Below are 19,185 nucleotides of genomic sequence, written 5' to 3'. Positions count from 1 at the left end.
GAAGATTTTTCGCAAGGGATGATTGTTTGGGCATATGGGCCAGTACATCGTTACCGAACTCTGACAACACATTCCCCATAACACTGAGAGGAGTAGAACTAACTACTCTCATGTATTGCCTCATTGTTGCTTCTGGCAACGTTGGCTTCTGCTTTTTGAGGGCAGGAATCATAATCATGACAATGTTCGGCTGGTTGTCGTACTACGTTGCTATCTTTTGTCTTCATAACTGAATGACAATTAAGGGTGCAGCAGATAGAGATCCCCAATTTCCAATAAGAATATGGAATCATGATGCAGCTCTTGGAACGGTCGCCTAAAACTACAAACTGCTGTAAGGGATTTAACAATGCACTTAATTCCCTATTCCACTGCAGTCATCCCAGCGTGTGGTTTTATTATTATTATTATTATTATTATTAATAGCCATATAGTGCAAGGAAGCCTGAGGCTTATGCTGCACCAGCTAAAAAAATTTCCAAGTTACCCTGAGAGAGAGAGAGAGAGAGAGAGAGAGAGAGAGAGAGAGAGAGAGAGAGAGAGAGAGAGAAAGGGAATCACCAAGAAAGAGAAGAATGATGATATTCAGCTCAGGATCCTGGGTGTGCCAAGCCCATACTCACCAGATGTGAGCCCCTGGGGTTAGATTTTTGTTTGATGGACTGAAGAGGGATCTGGCTTGCCAGAGATTGACACTGGCTAATGCACAGGCAGGTCCGTCTAGAGATGAATAAGAGAAGATATGATGCACTGCATGCCACTTTTTTTTTTTTTTTTGGTTGCCACTTTTGCAGGAATATGAGTAGGCAGAAGACAAAGTGAAATGCTTGCAGAGATTGGCTAACTTACAGTAATGATAATTCTATTCAAATCCTTGACAAATAAATAAATCACTGAAATATGTTTGTTGATAAAAAAAAAAAAAAAAAAACCAAAAAAAAAAAGTGCTGACTGTTCACTTTGTAAAACAGAGAAAAAATAATTTTTATAAATAAAATGAAAGGCTTTAGTTGCAATAAAACCAGAGCATTTTATTTCCTGTAATTTGCCTTACAAACATTCACACCCAAATATTCTACTTTCTATTAAAATCAAAAGTTATATTAAAATACATCGTATAGAAGTAGAAATAAAAAATATAAATTCAACCTTTTGAATTATGATATAACTTGTTTTTTGTAAACTAAAAATAATGCGAGCATTCTTCCGTGTGAGTATTTTTCTTGTGAGCATTTATGATGTTCATGTGATTATCTCTTAAAGAGATTCAAAAAATATAAGCGAATTTGATCTTAACGGAGAACATATTGTTCACTGCAACATACAAAGTTCATTTCCCATGAGAACAGTTAACCCTTGTGAAAGCTGTACAAGTAAACATCAAAATGGCACCACTTTATTTGAGAAAATATACAATTTAGTTTAAAGTATGCGTCGATAAACAATAGTATAATTTATAGGCATGCCGCATTCATTTGTAGTTTTTGATAAGTGTATGTGATTGAATGCTGTTAGAGTGTGGCACTTGTATCCTTCCCCTTTTTTTGAATTATTTCCAGCTGCGTTATCTCTTAACCATGCCTGAGAAGAGAAAATGTAGCTACAGTGATGTTTCTTTTGCCAAGAAACGCAACTATTGCTATTGAAATTTAATAAAGATATGTATGCATAACTGTGAATATATGCGTGATCAGCGCAAAAATTTCTTATGGACCGCGAGGTAAATGAACTTAAATCATTAATTTAAATATACAGTCGAACCTCTGTTATCAAACTTCTTTATAGCACATTTTTTTATTTTACGAATCTTTTTGAATCTCCATTGGTAATTACATTTAAAACAGTTTCTGTAGAACGAAGAAAATTTCCATATAACGAACGCATTACGAGAGAGGACTGGGTATGCATTGTTCGCACTGATGGCTTTAAGTAATCAGAAAACACGAATTATGAGTTAAAGGGATTACCATTCCGCAATTTAGTGCTACCTGTATTTATAGTAATTACATAAATAAATACAAAATATCATCTTAATATTTATTAGACGATTTATTACTTTTATTTTAATTTCAAAGCATGCGGACCGCTATAAGATTTTTTTTTCCTAATACGGACTCCAATGAAAGCTAATTGGTGACCCCTAGTATATATTAGGTTTGTAATTGCGTGTGTTGTTCGGTCGATTGGCTGTTTTGCAAAAAAAAATAGTTTTCAGGAAAAAAAACATGCGAACCTCACTTGAGATCGACTAACTCAGCCACGTTGTGAAAAACGCCATTAAAATTCCATTGATGGAATTCGAACTCGTGTCTTTCCCACCTGGTGGGGAAGGCCGGTGATTATAATCATTTGTACTACATCCACGACAGCCAGTTGTTATGCACAAAAAAAAAATAAATAAATAACAAACCATTAGAAACTGTTATGGTTTTATTGAAGCGACGGAAGAACTCATTGTTTAAATAGAAGGAAAAATACAGCAAATTTGCGGGCCCTCTAAGGATGAATAGGTCAGTGCTAGCGGAGAGACTGTTAGGGATGAGTCATTAATTAATCTAACTTCCCTCTTCTGAATGGAATCTAGAAGCCTGAGAGAGGTTTTGGGGGCACCGTCCCAGATGTGGGAACAATATTCCATGGTAGGGCTGATTTGCGATTTGTACAGAGTGAACAGCTGTTTGGAAGAAAAGTAACGGCGAAAGAGAAAATCCAGTTTTTTAGATACAGAGGAAGAAATATTTGTAATGTGCTTGTGCCAAGAGAGATTAGAAGTCAGGGTAATCCCCAATACATATGATCTTGCCTACAAATTGGCGTGTCATCGAAGATAAGCATAGGAGCAGAAGAATCCTTTTAGCGAGGTACAAGACAGGACTGAGTTTTAGGATTGAAATCAACTAAATTATCTTCTTCCCACTCGAGAATTATCTGGAGATCATTTAAGGAATTGGTAATGGATATTCAAGAAGTTGAAGCTGATTGAGCAGGGCAAGGTTTCTGAAACTGGAAGACGGAATGCAATGTGCTACCATCAGTAATACTATGGATAGGATTTCCGGTCAATGGAAGAAGGTCATTAATATACAAGATGAAAAGAGTGGGAGAAAGAACTGAACCTTGGGGAACACCAGCATTAGTGGAGAAGTTAGAAGACAGAAAGCCATCTACCATCACCCTCAATGAGCGGTCAGAGGGATAACTGTATACTAGAAAGGAACTGCAGTGACTGTTCTAGTCATATGGGAGTCTAAATTTAAAAGTCCTGGTTGCAGGTATAGTGTTCGAGATGCGGTTCTGTGGTTAACAATGTTTGAATAAAAATCTGGCATTTAAAGCTGACGATTCTGGATAATGCTCCAGAGCCTAATTTAGACCATTTGAACGAAATCGTTAGAGGGGTATTCTTTATCTCCCAATAGCTCTATAATGCTTCAGACCAGAGAATAATTGCATCTAGAGAAATTGAGAAGAAAGCTGAATTCGGAAAGAAACTTAGGTCTTCCAATATTTTTCATGCAATCACGTACATCTGCGAAGTTCGGAATGAAATCAACAAATGAAAATTCGGTGGTGTGTGACGTCATTTATGTTCTGACTTTGTTTTATTGCCCAATGCTTCGAGACAAAGGGATGACTGCTGTTGTTTGTTGTTGTTTGGTTTTTAGGAGCATCAGCAACTAAGGCCATATTGCTCCGGGGATATGCAGTGGTCATTGCCTGACCTTTCTGCATACTCCGTATTTGGTGGTCACGGGCTCGAACCCCGGTCTAAATCAAGAAGCGTGTGCTACGCACTGCTGCTCCTGCCCACCTGGCTACGGAGGCGCCGGGATGACTGCAGGCTTGTTTGAAAGATGGGTAAGTATCTCAAATTGTAGGTAATAGCTAAATGAATTGCTGGCATCTCATAAAGAAGTTACCAATGATAACCTTACACATTTGGAAGAGCAGGAGACGCTGCCTAAGAGGATTTGTTATATAACTTCATTTGACTGATTCTATTTTCCCAGAACAGAAAAAAAATTGTTGAAAGAATTTAATTTTTAATTATTTCAAGGTATTTGAAGCAATGTGATGATATTTTATTTATTTTTATTGTGTTGGTGGTTCTGATCTAAAAGACAAACCCTCCATTTTAGTGTAGCGATACCGTTCTTAGTAAAGGCCAGTCGATGTAGTAGGGTTGTGGATCATCGTGTTATGTTGTTTGTGTTGTTGTAATTGGCCGCTTAAACGAGGTTGGCCCAAATTGCTACTACCTATTTCCATCCTTGCGACGTGAAAACGGGAACCTGCTTTAATTGAAATGTTACCGAAATTTTACTCGAAAGAAACATTGTCTGTCAATCCTTTAACAAAGAAGCGTTGAGTGAGGGTTTTTAACATGCAGAAGCTGCCATAGCACAATTACAAAAGCGTAATCCGAACATGAGAACAGCTCCACACTCAGTCGAGGCATATTCAGCATAGCAGTTTGTCACAAAAACAACTATAGGCAGAACAGCTCTCTGGAGACGATCTTCTTCAAGTTGAGTTAAAAAAAAATCGCGCTTAATCCCGGAAGTCTGCACTTACCTCAATAACTTTGGGCCTATTAAATGTAAAGAAGGAAAAAAGTACAGAAAAAAAATTAATGATCATTGTTGATTTTTTTATTTTTGCAGTACGGGTGTATTAACTCTACTATATTTTTTCAATGCGAGTTTCTTTACTGTACAACATAATCTGACGTGGCTTTGGTGCATGGTACTCTCTTCATAATTTGTTTTTTAGGCGCGTTTATATATATATATACACACTCCTATTATCTTCACCATGTCCGTCCGTGAGTAACAACTCGATTTAGCAAACGGATTTTTATGAAATTTTATATTTGGGCCTTTTAAAAATATTTGTCGAGTTATTTAAAATTTCATTAAAATAGGGCAAATTATATCTGGCAATTATTTCTTTTTTCCATACTCTGTAATATAAAAGATATTCGTAGATTAAGTGTAGTTTTAATGCGATATTGTTAGCTTCAGACAGTCCGTGCACGCTTCGCATGTACTGTCATGTAACATTCGCAAATATCGTTTGTAAATAGATATGTACCAGGGTGGGCGGTTCAAAAATGATTTATGTTCACTCAGAACTAGTTGTGATAGAAGGTTGAAACAAACAATGTATTACATTTTTCAACATAATCATCAGACAAAATGACACATTTTTCCCCCTCTCAATACACTTCTGCAGGTAGAAATCACTTCATCAGCAGCAAAGTGTTCTCCACGAAGAAAGGACTTCAGGGCAGGCAAGAGGAAGAAATGCGAAGGTTGTAAGGTTGGAGAAATAAGCAGGATGCGGTACGGCAGTATTTCAAAACCACATTCGCGGGCCTCTTACTGCAGCATGCGAGAAATGCGCAGGGGCATTATCGAGGAGAGGACGCACATCTTTTGACAACTTTCCCCCTTTTTCTTTTATAGCAGCGCGTAGTTTAGGAAGAGGTTGGAATAATACTTCGCCTTCACAGTATAGCCCTTTTGAACGGAATAAGTTAGTATTATACCATACGGATCCCAAAAAAAAACTGACAGCATCGCTTTGCCAGCACTTGGTTGTAATTTTACCTTTTTGGGGGGTGGTAATTCTACATGCTTCCATTGTTTTGACATACGTTTAATTTCTGGATCATAGTGATGGATCTAAGTTCTTTGTTTTATTGCCCAATGCAATAAAATCTATAGTGACTAGCCGTGAAAAAACTCCTCTGGCTTTTCCTGTCACACGGACAACATTTACTATGCACATTGTGCCCTTTCCTTCTTCTGGTAATGGGGTCAGAGTCTAGGAACCACCTAGCAGACATTTTACTCATAGAATCATCATCGACATATGCCACTGTCGATGATGTTCTCCAGCAGACTACACTAATTTGGAGCTCTGCAGCTAGTTCGACGATTCTCCAGGATTAATGCCCCAATTTTTGCAATACTCCCGTCTGTTACAGCAGTTGTTGCAAGTCCTAGAATTTCTTCATCATGCACTGAGGTTCTTCCACATTTCAATTGTTTATAGCAGTGTGCAACAACACTGTAACCTGGGCAGTCTTTTCCACACGGATTATTTTTTCGTGGATTGTTTTGGATGTCTACCCTTGCAGAAAGAGAAACCGTATCACTGATCTGTATTCGACTTTATCAATTGACTTCACTTCATTCAGCGCTAAAGAAAAAAACAAAACAGACTTATCAGATCGAAACCAAACATATCTTTCTATCACATCTACTTCAGGGTGAATACAAATTTTTTACACGCACAGAGAGTACAGTTGTAATTTAACTGAAACGGCTAAGTTTAGAGAACTTAAAACTGGAGAGTTTTATTAAGTATTCTATAAAGTTATCATCTTAGTAACTTTATAATATAAAGATTTAATCTCAGTAATTATAAGGAGATAATCTACGTAAGATGTAATCAGTCTACTTAATTTTCTCGGTTATTTGAGTGAAGATAACCCAGATAATTGATGTATGTAGTAGTTAGCTCTTGGGCAAGGACCTTTGTTTATGCGATCTTCTTATGAAAAATGAACTGGCGCGTAATGGCGAAAAGTAGTGTCGGATAATCTACTGTCTGTACATATTGTATGCACAGAACATAGACAACATAATGGAATATATATTTAAGATCAGATAAGCATGATATTATTGATCAGTGATTCACTTATGGCTGGTTGCCGACTCTCTCTCAAAATAGTTAAAAAAAAATCCTTTCTGAAAATATCAAATTTTTTTCCCTTACATCTGAAACGATTAAAACAGTTCCGCTTAGCTTCTAACATTTATTTAAATATATTTTTCTTTTACTCTTCTGTGGAGGCATATTGATTTTTTAAATAGGGATAAAAAATTATCAGTTAAGTAATTCGACATTTTCAGCATAGAAATATTAATTCATTTAATTCATGTTGAATATAAAGAATAAATAAGTATATTTATACATACAAGGTAATGATAAAGAAACCTTACAACAACAAACATTATAAAAAAAAAAAAAAAAAAAAAAACGCCTTTATTTTTAAGCCAAAATTTTATTTTTCATACGAAAGGAAATCAAGTGTACAATATGACCCACTATTATTCATCGGTTGTTTTTGTGCACACCAGAGAACTGTTGTAAAAAATCTGGAAAGTGCTACTTTAGTGTGAGACTCTAGAAATTACAGGCGTTATAAGCAATCACGGATGATGAAAAAGGAAAAAAAATTGTATTGACATGTAGGAGTGGATTGAAAATGGCAAACACACACACACGATTCAGTTCTCCGGATGAAAATAACCCAGATAATTGAGGTATCTGTTCTTGGACAAGAACATAATTTTAATTTATTTGTTCTGTATAATGGTAGAACGCATTGTATTGACTGTGTGTTACTTTGGATATATATACACAATAATATGAACCATATACAAGACGATAACAGAACGTAAAAATAATATCTATCTATACGTTAAAAAAAAAAAGTTTTGCTTCTAGTGATTACATAGTGATATTGGCTGAAGTCCAGTATAGTATACACCGACAGGTACTTCGATGAAAGCGAGGAAGGCTGCGATAATTGACAAGTGAAGGAGGCACCTCCCTTTTCTGATTGTTTTGTGTCGTCGAGGAGGGGGGGCTTAGCTTAGGTAGGGTGTTTATCCTTCCATCCCACTGTTTTAAAATGGGAAAACGAGTTCCTGATTTAAAAACAGCGGCATATGTGGGGAAAAACACTCTAGGCATATCAATCTAAGAGGATAGTTGGCGGGGAAAGCAGTGGCATTTGCCAATCACTGCCTTGTTCCTATCCGTTTGTCGAAATATGGGAATTACAACTTGTCAGTCACTGCTTTCCCACTATTTTGCCGCCATGTTGGAGGGTATACTCAGTTCTGGAGTTTTACGATGATTTTTATTCGACCTCGAAAACGCCGCGCACTACAAATGCACAGGTAAATAATTACATAGTTCATTTCCTGATTGATATTGACCAGTGCGTTTCGACAGGTCTGTCTTTTACGTAGAAAAGATTTTACTTACTCCGTATACCTCTACATTTTACGTAGAATAGCCCCCTAATATAATATTAATTATAAACTTTTCCTTCTAGCGAAAAAGTTAACACTCAGGGAGCCAGAGGCTTAACAACTATCCGGAAGGTGCATGACATCTCCGAAGTTTGCAGGCCTTTCTTCTTTAGTGAAAAGGCAGTTCTCGTACCATACAAAATTAGGCTACAACGGTTAAGTGTATGTATATAATCCTGGTGAGGGTAAGTTCACATATTAAAATCGTTCGCACGAGGTAACGAGACTGCTTTGGGGTTCGCACCAGTGACAGCTAAAACCATCAGACATAGAAACAGAAAAGTATTGTCTATCGGGGAAAATCTATTTAGATAAACTCAAAGTTATATTAGAGAATCATCGTATTATACAAAGTTAACCTACGTTCCAAAGTTCCATAAACTTAAGTGGATTTTTTTTATAATTGAAATAAATTTATTTCTGTTATACTCTAAAATTTTTAATAGACCCTTGATCATATTATTCGGCTTTAATAAGTCATCAAAAGACTTATTAATTGAAGTAGTTAATAAAAAATAATAAATTTGTTATATTTTAGAGATTTTAAAAATAAGAAAAAACAAACTCATAGTAGGGTTTCATTTATTTCTGGTTACACTTGCGGGAACAACATAACTTGATTGATGTGTGCAGGTAGGAAGCATAACGAGGCAACACGCATCATGCTCAAGGAAAATCACTCACGAAATAACGCCATTCGCTGAGCAAATCATGACAGAAATGCTTTAATGTGAATCGATATTTCAAACCCAATTTCTTTGCAAAAATTATGCAGCAGTATAAACGATATTTCGCGACACACGAGTTATTAGGCGAGTCCGCCGAATTAATGTTGATTAAGAAAATCCATGCGACTTGCTGTGTAAGGTGTATTTAGAGTCAGACGGCACCAGGGGTTTCCCTCATCTCCGCGTTGCTTTCATTGTGGGTGTACCAGTTCGCTGGAAATGCCAGAGGTTTAAAAGTGTATGGATATTACACTTACCGCTAGACCCCTGCTGAGGTCCAACGCTAGACCCCACCTTTGCTCCGTGGGGGCAGACCAGGAACCCAGTAGTTATAGTTTATATGCACGTACGTACAGACAGACAGATCCATATATATCCGACACATATATCCATCATCGTCGGTTTTGATGATCGTTAGGTTAGGTGAGGTGAGGTGAGGTGAGGGGGATAATGCTTGCATAATAAAGGCCGAAAAAATGGGCGAACGAATTTTGACATACGTAAGTTTTTGTGTGTGTGGGGCATTCGCTGGCATAAATATAGAGTGGGTGGGAGACTGAAGGCTGGGAAGGAGTTAAAGTAGAAATATGGAGATGATAGTGTAGGCAACCCTAGAAGTCAGTGGGGCGGTCCCATGCCTCACCAGGAGAAAGTAGGGGGAGCCGGGGGGACGTCCCACCACCGGCGCAGGGGGGTGGAAAGGCACCAGGCAAGGGAGCCCGGTGCGATCGCCAACAAGCGGCTGCAGGAAAACTATACAATGACCCTCTTGGTGGTGTCCAATCTGTTGTCATGTCCGAGTTGTCATCCTTGGGACCTGGATCCCTTCCATGTTAGTCCTTTACCTTAGTGTAGTTTATTTCCTAAGCCTTCCAGTTCTCAGGAGTGTATCTTGTTCACATAGACCCAGCTGGTGGGGTGTCTAAGTTTGGTAGTCATTTCCATTTGTCTTTCATGGGACATGGGTCCCGTCCATGTCAGTCTACTTTGGTATAGTTTGTTTCCTGAGTTTTCTAATTCTTGGGGGTGGCTCATTTCTGGTGCCCCAGTCCAAGCGAACTGAAGAACAGATGTTCTTTGGTTTTAATGGTAGTGGATTGTGAGCTGCGGACATTTGGTTTCTCCTCCTCGCGAACAGTGCCTATGCTTAATCCGAGAAGGCTTGATACTCCTCCTTCGTGTCTAGGAGGTGATATTCTTATCCCTGTGGTAAGTAGTGGATTCTGGTGAGTAAAACACCACGTAGGTCTTCATAGAGCCTGCAGTCATATATGAGGTGCTGCCAGCTCTCCAGCCCCCAGCAAGTGCAAGTTGGATCATCCTGGATCCCAAGTAGAGACAGTTTGGCATTAATCGCTCCGTGTCCAGTTAAGAGGTACGTTACTTGTAGACCTGGGGAGAACCAGCTGGGGAAGGTTGGATAGTTTTGTTCAATACTGGATTGAAACTTCTTTGTGATTTCTCCCTTTTGAGTGTTGCTCCACCTTTCCTGCCATGCCTGCTGCAGGTGAGTTTGTATCCTCTTCTTTTCCACATTTCTGTTGCTGGTTAGGTCAATAGTGAACCCCAGAAAAGTCTGTGGGGTACCTTTGTACCTAAATCCAGCGGGAGAGTGCCGGCGAGCACTTGCAGAGCATGGGTGCTCACCGTGCGGCAAGCGCGAGTGATGGTTAGGAGGATGGATCTGTGAATTTGGTCTGTGATACGTCTGTTTACTGCTGTTGTAGTTTTTTGAAACTATGCGCCGGATGCGTAGGTCGTTTTGTAGAACAGTTGGAGGACTCGCTTTTTCAAACCCCATTCTTTACGCGTGACCCTGGCAACCATGGCTGCGTAGCGTCTTATTTTTTCAGATGGTCCTGAAATGACAGGTTTTGGTCCAATATCACGCCTAGCTATTTTTCAGTTGGTTGGAGAATTTGATTGTTTCCTGCCCAATTTTTATTTGCGGAGGCCGCCTAAGATCAAGGCGTCCCTTTAGTAGGATGGAGTTTGTTTTTCTGGGGGATATTTGGAGTTGATTTCGGTTTGCCCATTCTTGGAGAGTTTTGTTTGTTTGTTTGTTTTAGGGTTTTATGCCGCATTAGCATCTGAGGCTATAATGCGCCAAGTCAATCTTGGAGAGTGGTCAAGGCCCGATTTGCGAGGACCTCTAACGCGGCTCTTGAGTTTGCCTGTATCGGCAGAATGAGATCGTCCGCAAATGCCTGAGATTGTACTTCATGGAGATCGATGTTAAGAAAGGTGTCCAAGACAATATTCCACAGTAGTGGGCCAAGGATCGAACCTTGAGAGCAGCCTCGATGGACATGCCTGGAGAGTGTGCCATAAGGGGCGGTGACTTTGATGGTTCTGTTGCTTAGGTAACTTTTGATGCTGTTATAGAGGTTTTCCGGCATGTTGGCTTCGCGCAGCCTCGCCAGGACGCTCGGCCACCAAAGTGAGTCGAACGCCCCCAGCGAAGTCTACGGCTATCACTAGGAAGTACTTTGTATTACCTAGTTTACCCTGGTCAGGAGGTGAGTTAAGGGATCCACGGCGGAGGTTCCCCGCCTGAAGCCGAATTGGTTTGCTGAGGCCAGGCCTGCCTCATCATAGTAATGTTGGAATCGTGTGTAGAGTAGTCGTTCAAATAGCTTACTGATAATTGTCAAAAGTGCAATGGGCCGGTAGGAGTCCGGAAGGTGTGGTGGCTTTGTTGGATTCTTTAGGATGAGTTTAACGTTCGTCATCTTCCAGGAAGTCGGGAAGGTACCTTCTCTGAGACAGAGGTTATATAAGTTTAATAGTAAGTTCGGAGCGTACTCTACCGTTTTTTTGATAATTTCGGGTTCCAGAAGGTCCGGTCCAGGGTATCTATTTCACTTTACTAGGTCTGCTGCATTGCTGATCTCTTCCATGGTGAAAGGGTGCACTTTTGGACTGGCTGTGTAAAGTGTGTTTAGAGTCAAGCGGCACCAGGGGTTTCCCCCATCTCCGCGTAGTTTACATTGTGGGTGAACCAGTTGACTGGAAAAGCCAGAGATTCAAAAGTGTATGGACTTTGTATATGTACAAGGCATCACACATATACAAAGTCCATACACTTTTGAATCTCTGGCTTTTCCAGTCAACTGGTTCACCCACAAAGTAAACTACGCGGAGATGGGGGAAACCTCTGGTGTTACACAGCCTGGACTGGCTGTGTAACAGACAAACTAAAATGTCGAATGCCGTTAGGACATGTAGACACACAGCGAAATCTCTCTTTTAAGGGATTCTGGACCCCACTCGCCAAACCTTTGATCTCCTGATCCCCATACCCTCCCCCCCTTGAATATTTTGAAGAGCGGCATTTGTAACCAAACCATACTCAGTTGAAACAGCGAAGGACAGTGTCATGGAGTTATTCCCGACAAATGTTAGAGCATACATCACTGTGTCGAAAACGCAATGTTGTCGGGTTTGAGCGTGTGTAATCCAGCATCGCTGGCACTTCCAGTATAGCTTATAATGCTTTGTGATCTTGTAGAACACTATAAGCTAAATTATACGATTCCGTTGAGTGGGCAACTGTTTGCGTTCGATGACTTTTAAAACACCGTGTATTTGGTCAACTGTTTTTGAGTTGTCGAAACCATCGCTGCATTCGATTAAAAGCATTACAAAGAAGATTAAGTTTTAATGGAGAAAATCTCTATAGTCTTCCGAAAAACTTCAGTTCGTTCTTTGATTAAGAAAATTTGCGACCCTCTCAAGTTTAAGGGTAAAAGTTGCATCGTGGTTTTTTTAATTATTTTTTATTTTTATCTATGTGTGAGATAGAGAATTGGTATTACACATCAACTGCAGTACAAAAGGATCTGCAATTAAATATTTATATATTTAATTGCAGATCTTTTGGTGATTTCGTTTTTATTAAATTTTTTTGCAGCGTTAAATTGAAAGTATTTGAGTTCTCTGTATTTTTACACTACTGTGCGTTTGCTTTATGTGACAGCCCACTAAACTTAATTTGTCAACGAGCAGTCCAATGTTACCTAGTGGATTTCTTCGAATTTTAAGTAATCCGTCATTATAGAAAAGTGATCAGTTTAGTACTTTCTTGGGACACAAATGGGGCTGCACATATACATGCTCCCAGAGGGGTGGAGGTGGTGAAAAATCTTGTTCTTAATCTACGGATGTTGAAATTAGAGGAACTTAACTAGGCTGCACCTATGTCCCTTTCCCGGAGCATATTGTACATTAGAGTAAAATATCTGTTTAAAGATCTCTGAAAAAGGAGCTGTAAACATTAAGAGAATAAATTAATAAAGGAACGTTGTTAACATTTCAAGGTAATAAACAGAGTGGACAGAAATCATGTGATACCTACCTAGTAACGGGTAGGCCCACCTTTCGCCGGATAAGGGCATTCACACGGCGGGGCACTGACTTCACCAGTTCACTGCATAATTCCGTCGAATTCTTGGGTGGAGGATACAAAGCTCGAACAGACTTTTCCACAGCATCCCAAAGATGCTCCACATGGTTCAGGTCCGGTGAACGGGGAGGCCATTCCATAGTGGTAAAATCTGCGGAATGCTCTTCGAACCGTGTTCTAGTCACCACGGTTCTGTGGGAGGCGCATTGTCCTGCTGAAAGAGTCCATTGCCCTGTGGGTGCACGATGATCATGAAGGGATGCAGATGGTCTGTAAGGATGGACACGTAACCTGAACCGTTCAGAGATGCGTCTAGACGTACCAGAGGTCCCAACGTGACATGACCGGTGCATAGCTTCGTGAGGTTTCTGCCAGCTACACACTCTCCCGTCCGCTCGAAATAACTGAACACGGGACTCATCGGACCAGGAGACCAGTTTCCAATCATCGAAGGTTCGATGCCGATGTTCTTTCGCCCAGTTGAGGCGTAGAGTCATGTGTCGTGGTGTTAGCAATGGGAATCTGGTGGGTCGGCGGCTCCCATAACCTGTTGCGGTTAATGATCGCCTGATGGTCTTGGTAGAGACGTTTCTGGAACCCACCTCGTTGAAGTCGGCGGTGATTTGCGCCACTGTCGCTCTCCGGTTGGCCGAAACAATGCGAGTCAGACATCGAAGGCCACGTTCATCTACCACCTTTCTCCGCCCACAACGCTGTCCACGATGAGATGTTATTCCGGAAATGGCATATTCCCGATACACTCTTGATACTGTCAAACAGGGATAGTGCAATTTCTGTACCATCTCCGTGATAGAGTAACCAATGCGTCTGGCACATACTATCATCCCTCTTTCAAAGTCGGTTAACTGACGACGTTTATCCATACTGACATCGAATTACCGTCTACGTGAATGCAGTGGTGCATTGTACTTATATACTTGCGAAGCGATGTGTTCATCCATCAGCGAGAGGGTGACAGCGTCGTTTTGCCCAGGAACCAGGTAACCCATGAATTCTGTCTTCTCAGTGTACACCCTCGTTAAAAAGTGTGAATTTTTAATATAACATTAGCCTAAATATAAAATTAGCGAAATGCTTAAAGTTCGCTATTTTCATATTTAATCTTATCACTAATAATACCTGATATCACGGTACTACAAGAATTCTATAACTTTATACTTATAACATTAGCTTAAACTTTTTAAAATATATAAGAACAAATTTTTTTTTTTTAATGAACTGGGTTTAAGTTTTCACAGAAAAAAATTCTTTTAATATAATTACATTACCTAAATTTTGGCAATTGGCAGTGAATTATCGGGTTATTTCCTTTGCTATGTTCCATTTCTTGTCAGGTTAGTTGCTTTAGTGATTATACGTTTTATTTTATTTCGAAATTTAATGTGTTATAGTGTGTTGGTTCGAAGCGAATATTGTGCATTTCTTAAAGCATAAAAACTGATTTTCTCACTTAACTGAATTTTAATACAGCCCATGGAAATACAATTCGGTTCTGGGATTTTACTTCTGTAGTTTCGCCAATAAACTGTCTTACTCTGTCAAACATTGATTCCCTGAGGAACCTGTTTCCAGCCAATTGTCTTCGGATCTTCAATAAATTTAGGATCCACCCTGATAGGTTCTGTGAAGACAAGCCCTACAGGAAGGAAATCCTCAAGAACTGTTACCAGATTATGAACCTATAATACTCCCCTGCTCCTGGACAGACTTTTTTTTTTTTTAACTTGCCTATTTGTATATGGCAAAGACTTTGTTTTCATGTAATCATGTATATTACTGTATATTTTGTACATTGTTTATTTAACCCTGTAAAAGTCTCGGGTCGAGCACGAATGTACCCTTGTTTATTGTACATTGTGTTCCTCGCACCTTAGTCTGTATTCACACCCTTCTGGCACAGAGCCGTCCCGGGGTGACCCAAGGTTTCTTGGGAAATAAACTGATTTTAATAATAATAATAAAAAAACTGAACTAAAATTCAAGCACGGGGAAAGTATTAATATTTAATTAATTGATGTTCATTCTAGTTTTAAGCTGATGAATTCCATGTCAACTAACAGCATGTCAAATATAACAGCTCATTATAAAAAAATAATTATATATCATGTGTACAGGATTTTACTTACCGACAAGCATATTCCTGAAGACTAGCGTAATAAATACAGGATCCGCCATTGAGACAAAAGTCTGGCTTCGGACATGGAAGGCCTTCCAGTGGCCATAAGGAGGTTGCTGAAATTAATTCGTATAGCATTGTTATAAAGTACGAAAAAAGTCTTATCCTAAGAAAAAATATTAAATGGCTTAATACACGCATTTATTTAAATTCAGTATCTGGAGGTTCAAAGCAATTATACTAGTGTAATGTGAAGAGAAAAGTTATAGAATAGAAATATTAAATACTTTGTTGCTCTAGGATCTAGATAATACAGTGTTTGTGTTTGTGTATATAAAAATATTAGATTTTAAATAAAATAATTCCAACCACTAATGTGGAAGAAACGAATTTTTATTAATGTATTTAATAATATTAGCAATGATCGAATTAGTGTGTATACACACACACAAACGTACACCTACTATCCAGTCAAAATACCCCCCATGTTTTAACAATCGGCCGTTCCTCCTTGCTTGCATCGTGGCATACTTGTCACAGTGGCAAACGGTAAATGCGATACTGCTGCAAGTTGTCCATAACTGCGTGGCATGCTGTCCATAAGAAATACTTGATCGACATGGGCAAGGGACGTGATCTGCCAGGCTTCGAAAAGGGATGATTGTCAGGCTGGTTGAGTATTACAGAAACTGCGAATCTTGTGGACTGTTCGCAGTTTTGGGCTAATGGCAAGCGCCCACCTGCTATTAGCAGTCGGTCGTGGTGAACGCAGGATGGTCCGCCTGGTGCGAACCGATAGATGGAATACGTGAACTTTAGATTCACAGTGGTTTTAAGATGCCATGAGATTACGGAGTGAGTTACGTAACTGCTTTTAAAAAGAGACGGTCCCTCGATAATTGGCAAGAGGGCCATTATGTGTACTCACTGTGAGAAGCACGGTGGATAGCATATGTGCTTTTAAAATCAGTTTTAAAATTAGTGTTATTGACAAACGTGAAGAACTGCTCAGAAAGGCCATCGATATTTTTCCCTTATGAAATTAGGTGATATCGGGCTAGAGTAGTATGATTTCTTTTCTCCTGGAAAACGGGTTTTTTGTTTGGTTAGACAAGCAAATCAACCAGATAAAATTCAAAAATTACAGATCCGATATACGAAAGGTGTATGAACTGTGGTTTAGGAAACCCTAACTTAAAAAATGTTTGTCTGTACTCATTGCCATCTTCGTGGTAGCCTAGTCAGTACAATACAAACTATAGTCTATTGAACGTCTCCATTCGATTCGATTCGATTCCCGTCGACCACTGGAGGAGCTTTATAACTCCATTGCGGTTATCGTTAATAGATCTCAGATGGAGGCAGAAGGGTTCCCCCGTACAGAGTTATTCTGAGTTTTCCAGCTCGCATAACATACTGGCATGTGAACACACACTCTTCAGATAAAATACACTTGTCAAACTAGTTGAGCGATCATCGACGAGCTGTTGGAAATCTACCATGTCAATATCTATTATGACAATACATATGTAAATTACAGATAGAGAACAAACATGCAAATTGAGGTGGGCGACCGCGCCGTGAAATAATCGAATATGTCACAGAATGAGAAGTTCTCATTTGTGAACCAGCTGCAAAAACACACCTTTCGCTTATCGTAGCGAAGCATCCGAAATGTTATCTCAGATGGGTTTGTCGGAGTCTCTCTTGAAGTTATTGGGAAATTCTATATAATGAAGGCGTGATAGTTGTGTTACTGCGTCGTGTGTCACAAAGTGCATTAACAGTTTTTAAAATCGATTCCAAAAAAAAAAAAAAATAAAATAATAATCCCACACCGTTCGTAGACGTTCAGGTCAGTGTTGTAAATCGTCAACAGTGTCAAGGTTCTGGCGCTCGCTCTCTGTCTCTCTCGATGCTCGTAAGCGGACACTTTGTAGCAGCGACAGAGAAACAGGTGTCAAGCCAAACCCTCAGAAATCAACTGCACAGACATGGACTTCATGAAAAACTCCTATGACGTGCTTTCCATAGAGTGCCCGCATAGGAAGGCCAGAAAATTGTAGGCACTCGACTATGTTAATTGCACTGACGTGGAACAGCACCATATGTTCTACACAGATGAGTCCAGGTACAGCCTACAGTTGAATTCTGGCCTGGTCCTATTATGGTGTTTAAAAAGATCTCGAAACAAACTTGCGTGACAGAAACAGTCAGTTCGGTGGAGGTAGCGTGCCGGTAAAGGGTTGAATTAGTCTCTGGTTGTTCTTTACCATGAAGAACGGAACTGTGGCAGCATGCAGGTATAGAGATGTGATTCTGCAACCCATGGTCTTCCCTGTGCTCGTTCCATGCTACTCAGTACGGCGAAACCATCCCACTATGTACTGACAAATTCAAAAAGTTATGTTTAAATTCTCATATGGGTTTCTCCATATATGCACCCTTCCATCAGTGCTGAAAGCAATACATCCATGCTTTGCGTACCTTGCATTAATGTAGCCGTAATTTCCAGATTATTTTCAGAAGGTTGAGAACAGTGGCTTTCATGAAGATCTCCCTAATCTTATATTGCATTGCTTGTAAGATTTCTCGCATGGTGTGGGTACTGATGCCTTGTAATTTACCCGCATTAAATGCAGAGTCATTTGGTGACGACTATAGCTGATAATAATCTCTAGATGTCGAGCAACTCGACATCTGGAGCGGATTATCACCTTAACTTTCCGCAGCAGTTGCGTCTGCTCAGGAATATTTTCTGGGCGTTTTTTCCATTTGTGGACAAGTCGAATGACACTGGTCTTTGAACATTCGACGAGTGCAGCTGTTTCTGTTCTGTAGCATCTGCTAAAAGCGCAGTGATAATCATGCTCCTTTGTAAATCTTCATATTTACAAAGTGGTATGATTATTTTCTCCGTTACTTCAGTTCCGCGACTTTATAGTCTTTTCATGCATACATAAGTTGCATACCACATGACCCCTCGATTTACATATTTTTACATTTTCTGAAACCTCTATGTTCCTAATAAGATTTTCATCAGGTTAGTTTGTTAAGCGCCAAAGAAAAGGCTATATCGTGTCTGTATATTTTGTGTATTCCGTGATTGATTTGTCTGTTTTTGCTGGACAAAAAGATCCAGTTTCCGTTGGGGGAGGAACCGAGCAACCCTTACTCAAGACTAAGTTAGCCACGTTGTGAAAAAAAATCCCTTAATTTCCTAGCGTCATTGACAGCATTCTAACTGAGACCTCTTTCACCATGTGAGAAGAGGACAGCAAGTGATTTTATCCAATGTACTATTCACGAGGGGTTTCAGGCACTGTAAGTAATTAATTGAGCGCGACTGCATACAGTTGCATCAGTATAGCAGATGAGTAATACGAAATGCTACAGAATATTTCGGGTTATAAATTCAGAATGAAATTTTTTAAAAATACCTTAGAAGTAACCATAGATGAGAGGTAAAGTTCAGATATTTAGTGGGTTTCTTGCTCCTAATTGAAGGCATGACTATCAAGTAACAAATCACTAAAGTGATAAGTTTGGGGGAGTTGGCACTCGCGGTGAGGAGCTTAGGAGCTAATTTCTCCTTCCTCCCAAGAACATTGTTTTATATTACATACGTTTATTGAAAAAAAAAAAAAAAAGCTGTTGCTTTAGGGCTATCCGAGTACCTAACTCATGTGTCTTTTGTAATATGTCAATGAATTGCTTGTGTTCTCTGGTCTTCAAATATTCCCTATTTTTGAGGCCTCATAAAAGTGACCATGGGCTTTTAGCCAGGAAGTCGAGTGGTGT

General features: G+C 39.5%; 1 protein-coding gene across 2 annotated transcripts in view; it reads right to left on the bottom strand.

The window, feature by feature from the left end:
• LOC150081692 (pro-neuregulin-2, membrane-bound isoform-like) overlaps positions 1-19,185 on the bottom strand; it is a 226,125-nt gene that overhangs the window by 84,007 nt on the left and 122,933 nt on the right. For both annotated transcript variants that reach the window (XM_090379553.1, XM_090379552.1), the window contains exon 4: positions 15,395-15,500. In XM_090379553.1, the coding sequence (XP_090235679.1) occupies positions 15,395-15,500 (106 nt within the window). The remainder of the gene's footprint in view (positions 1-15,394; positions 15,501-19,185) is intronic.

The sequence above is a fragment of the Mastigoproctus giganteus genome, chromosome 8, assembly GCF_048544385.1.
Source record: "Mastigoproctus giganteus isolate SK-2022 chromosome 8, ASM4854438v1, whole genome shotgun sequence".
NCBI classification, from domain to species: Eukaryota; Metazoa; Arthropoda; class Arachnida; order Uropygi; family Thelyphonidae; genus Mastigoproctus; species Mastigoproctus giganteus.
Note: the sequence above shows the minus strand (reverse complement) of the source record. Positions and strands in the feature narration are given on the sequence as shown.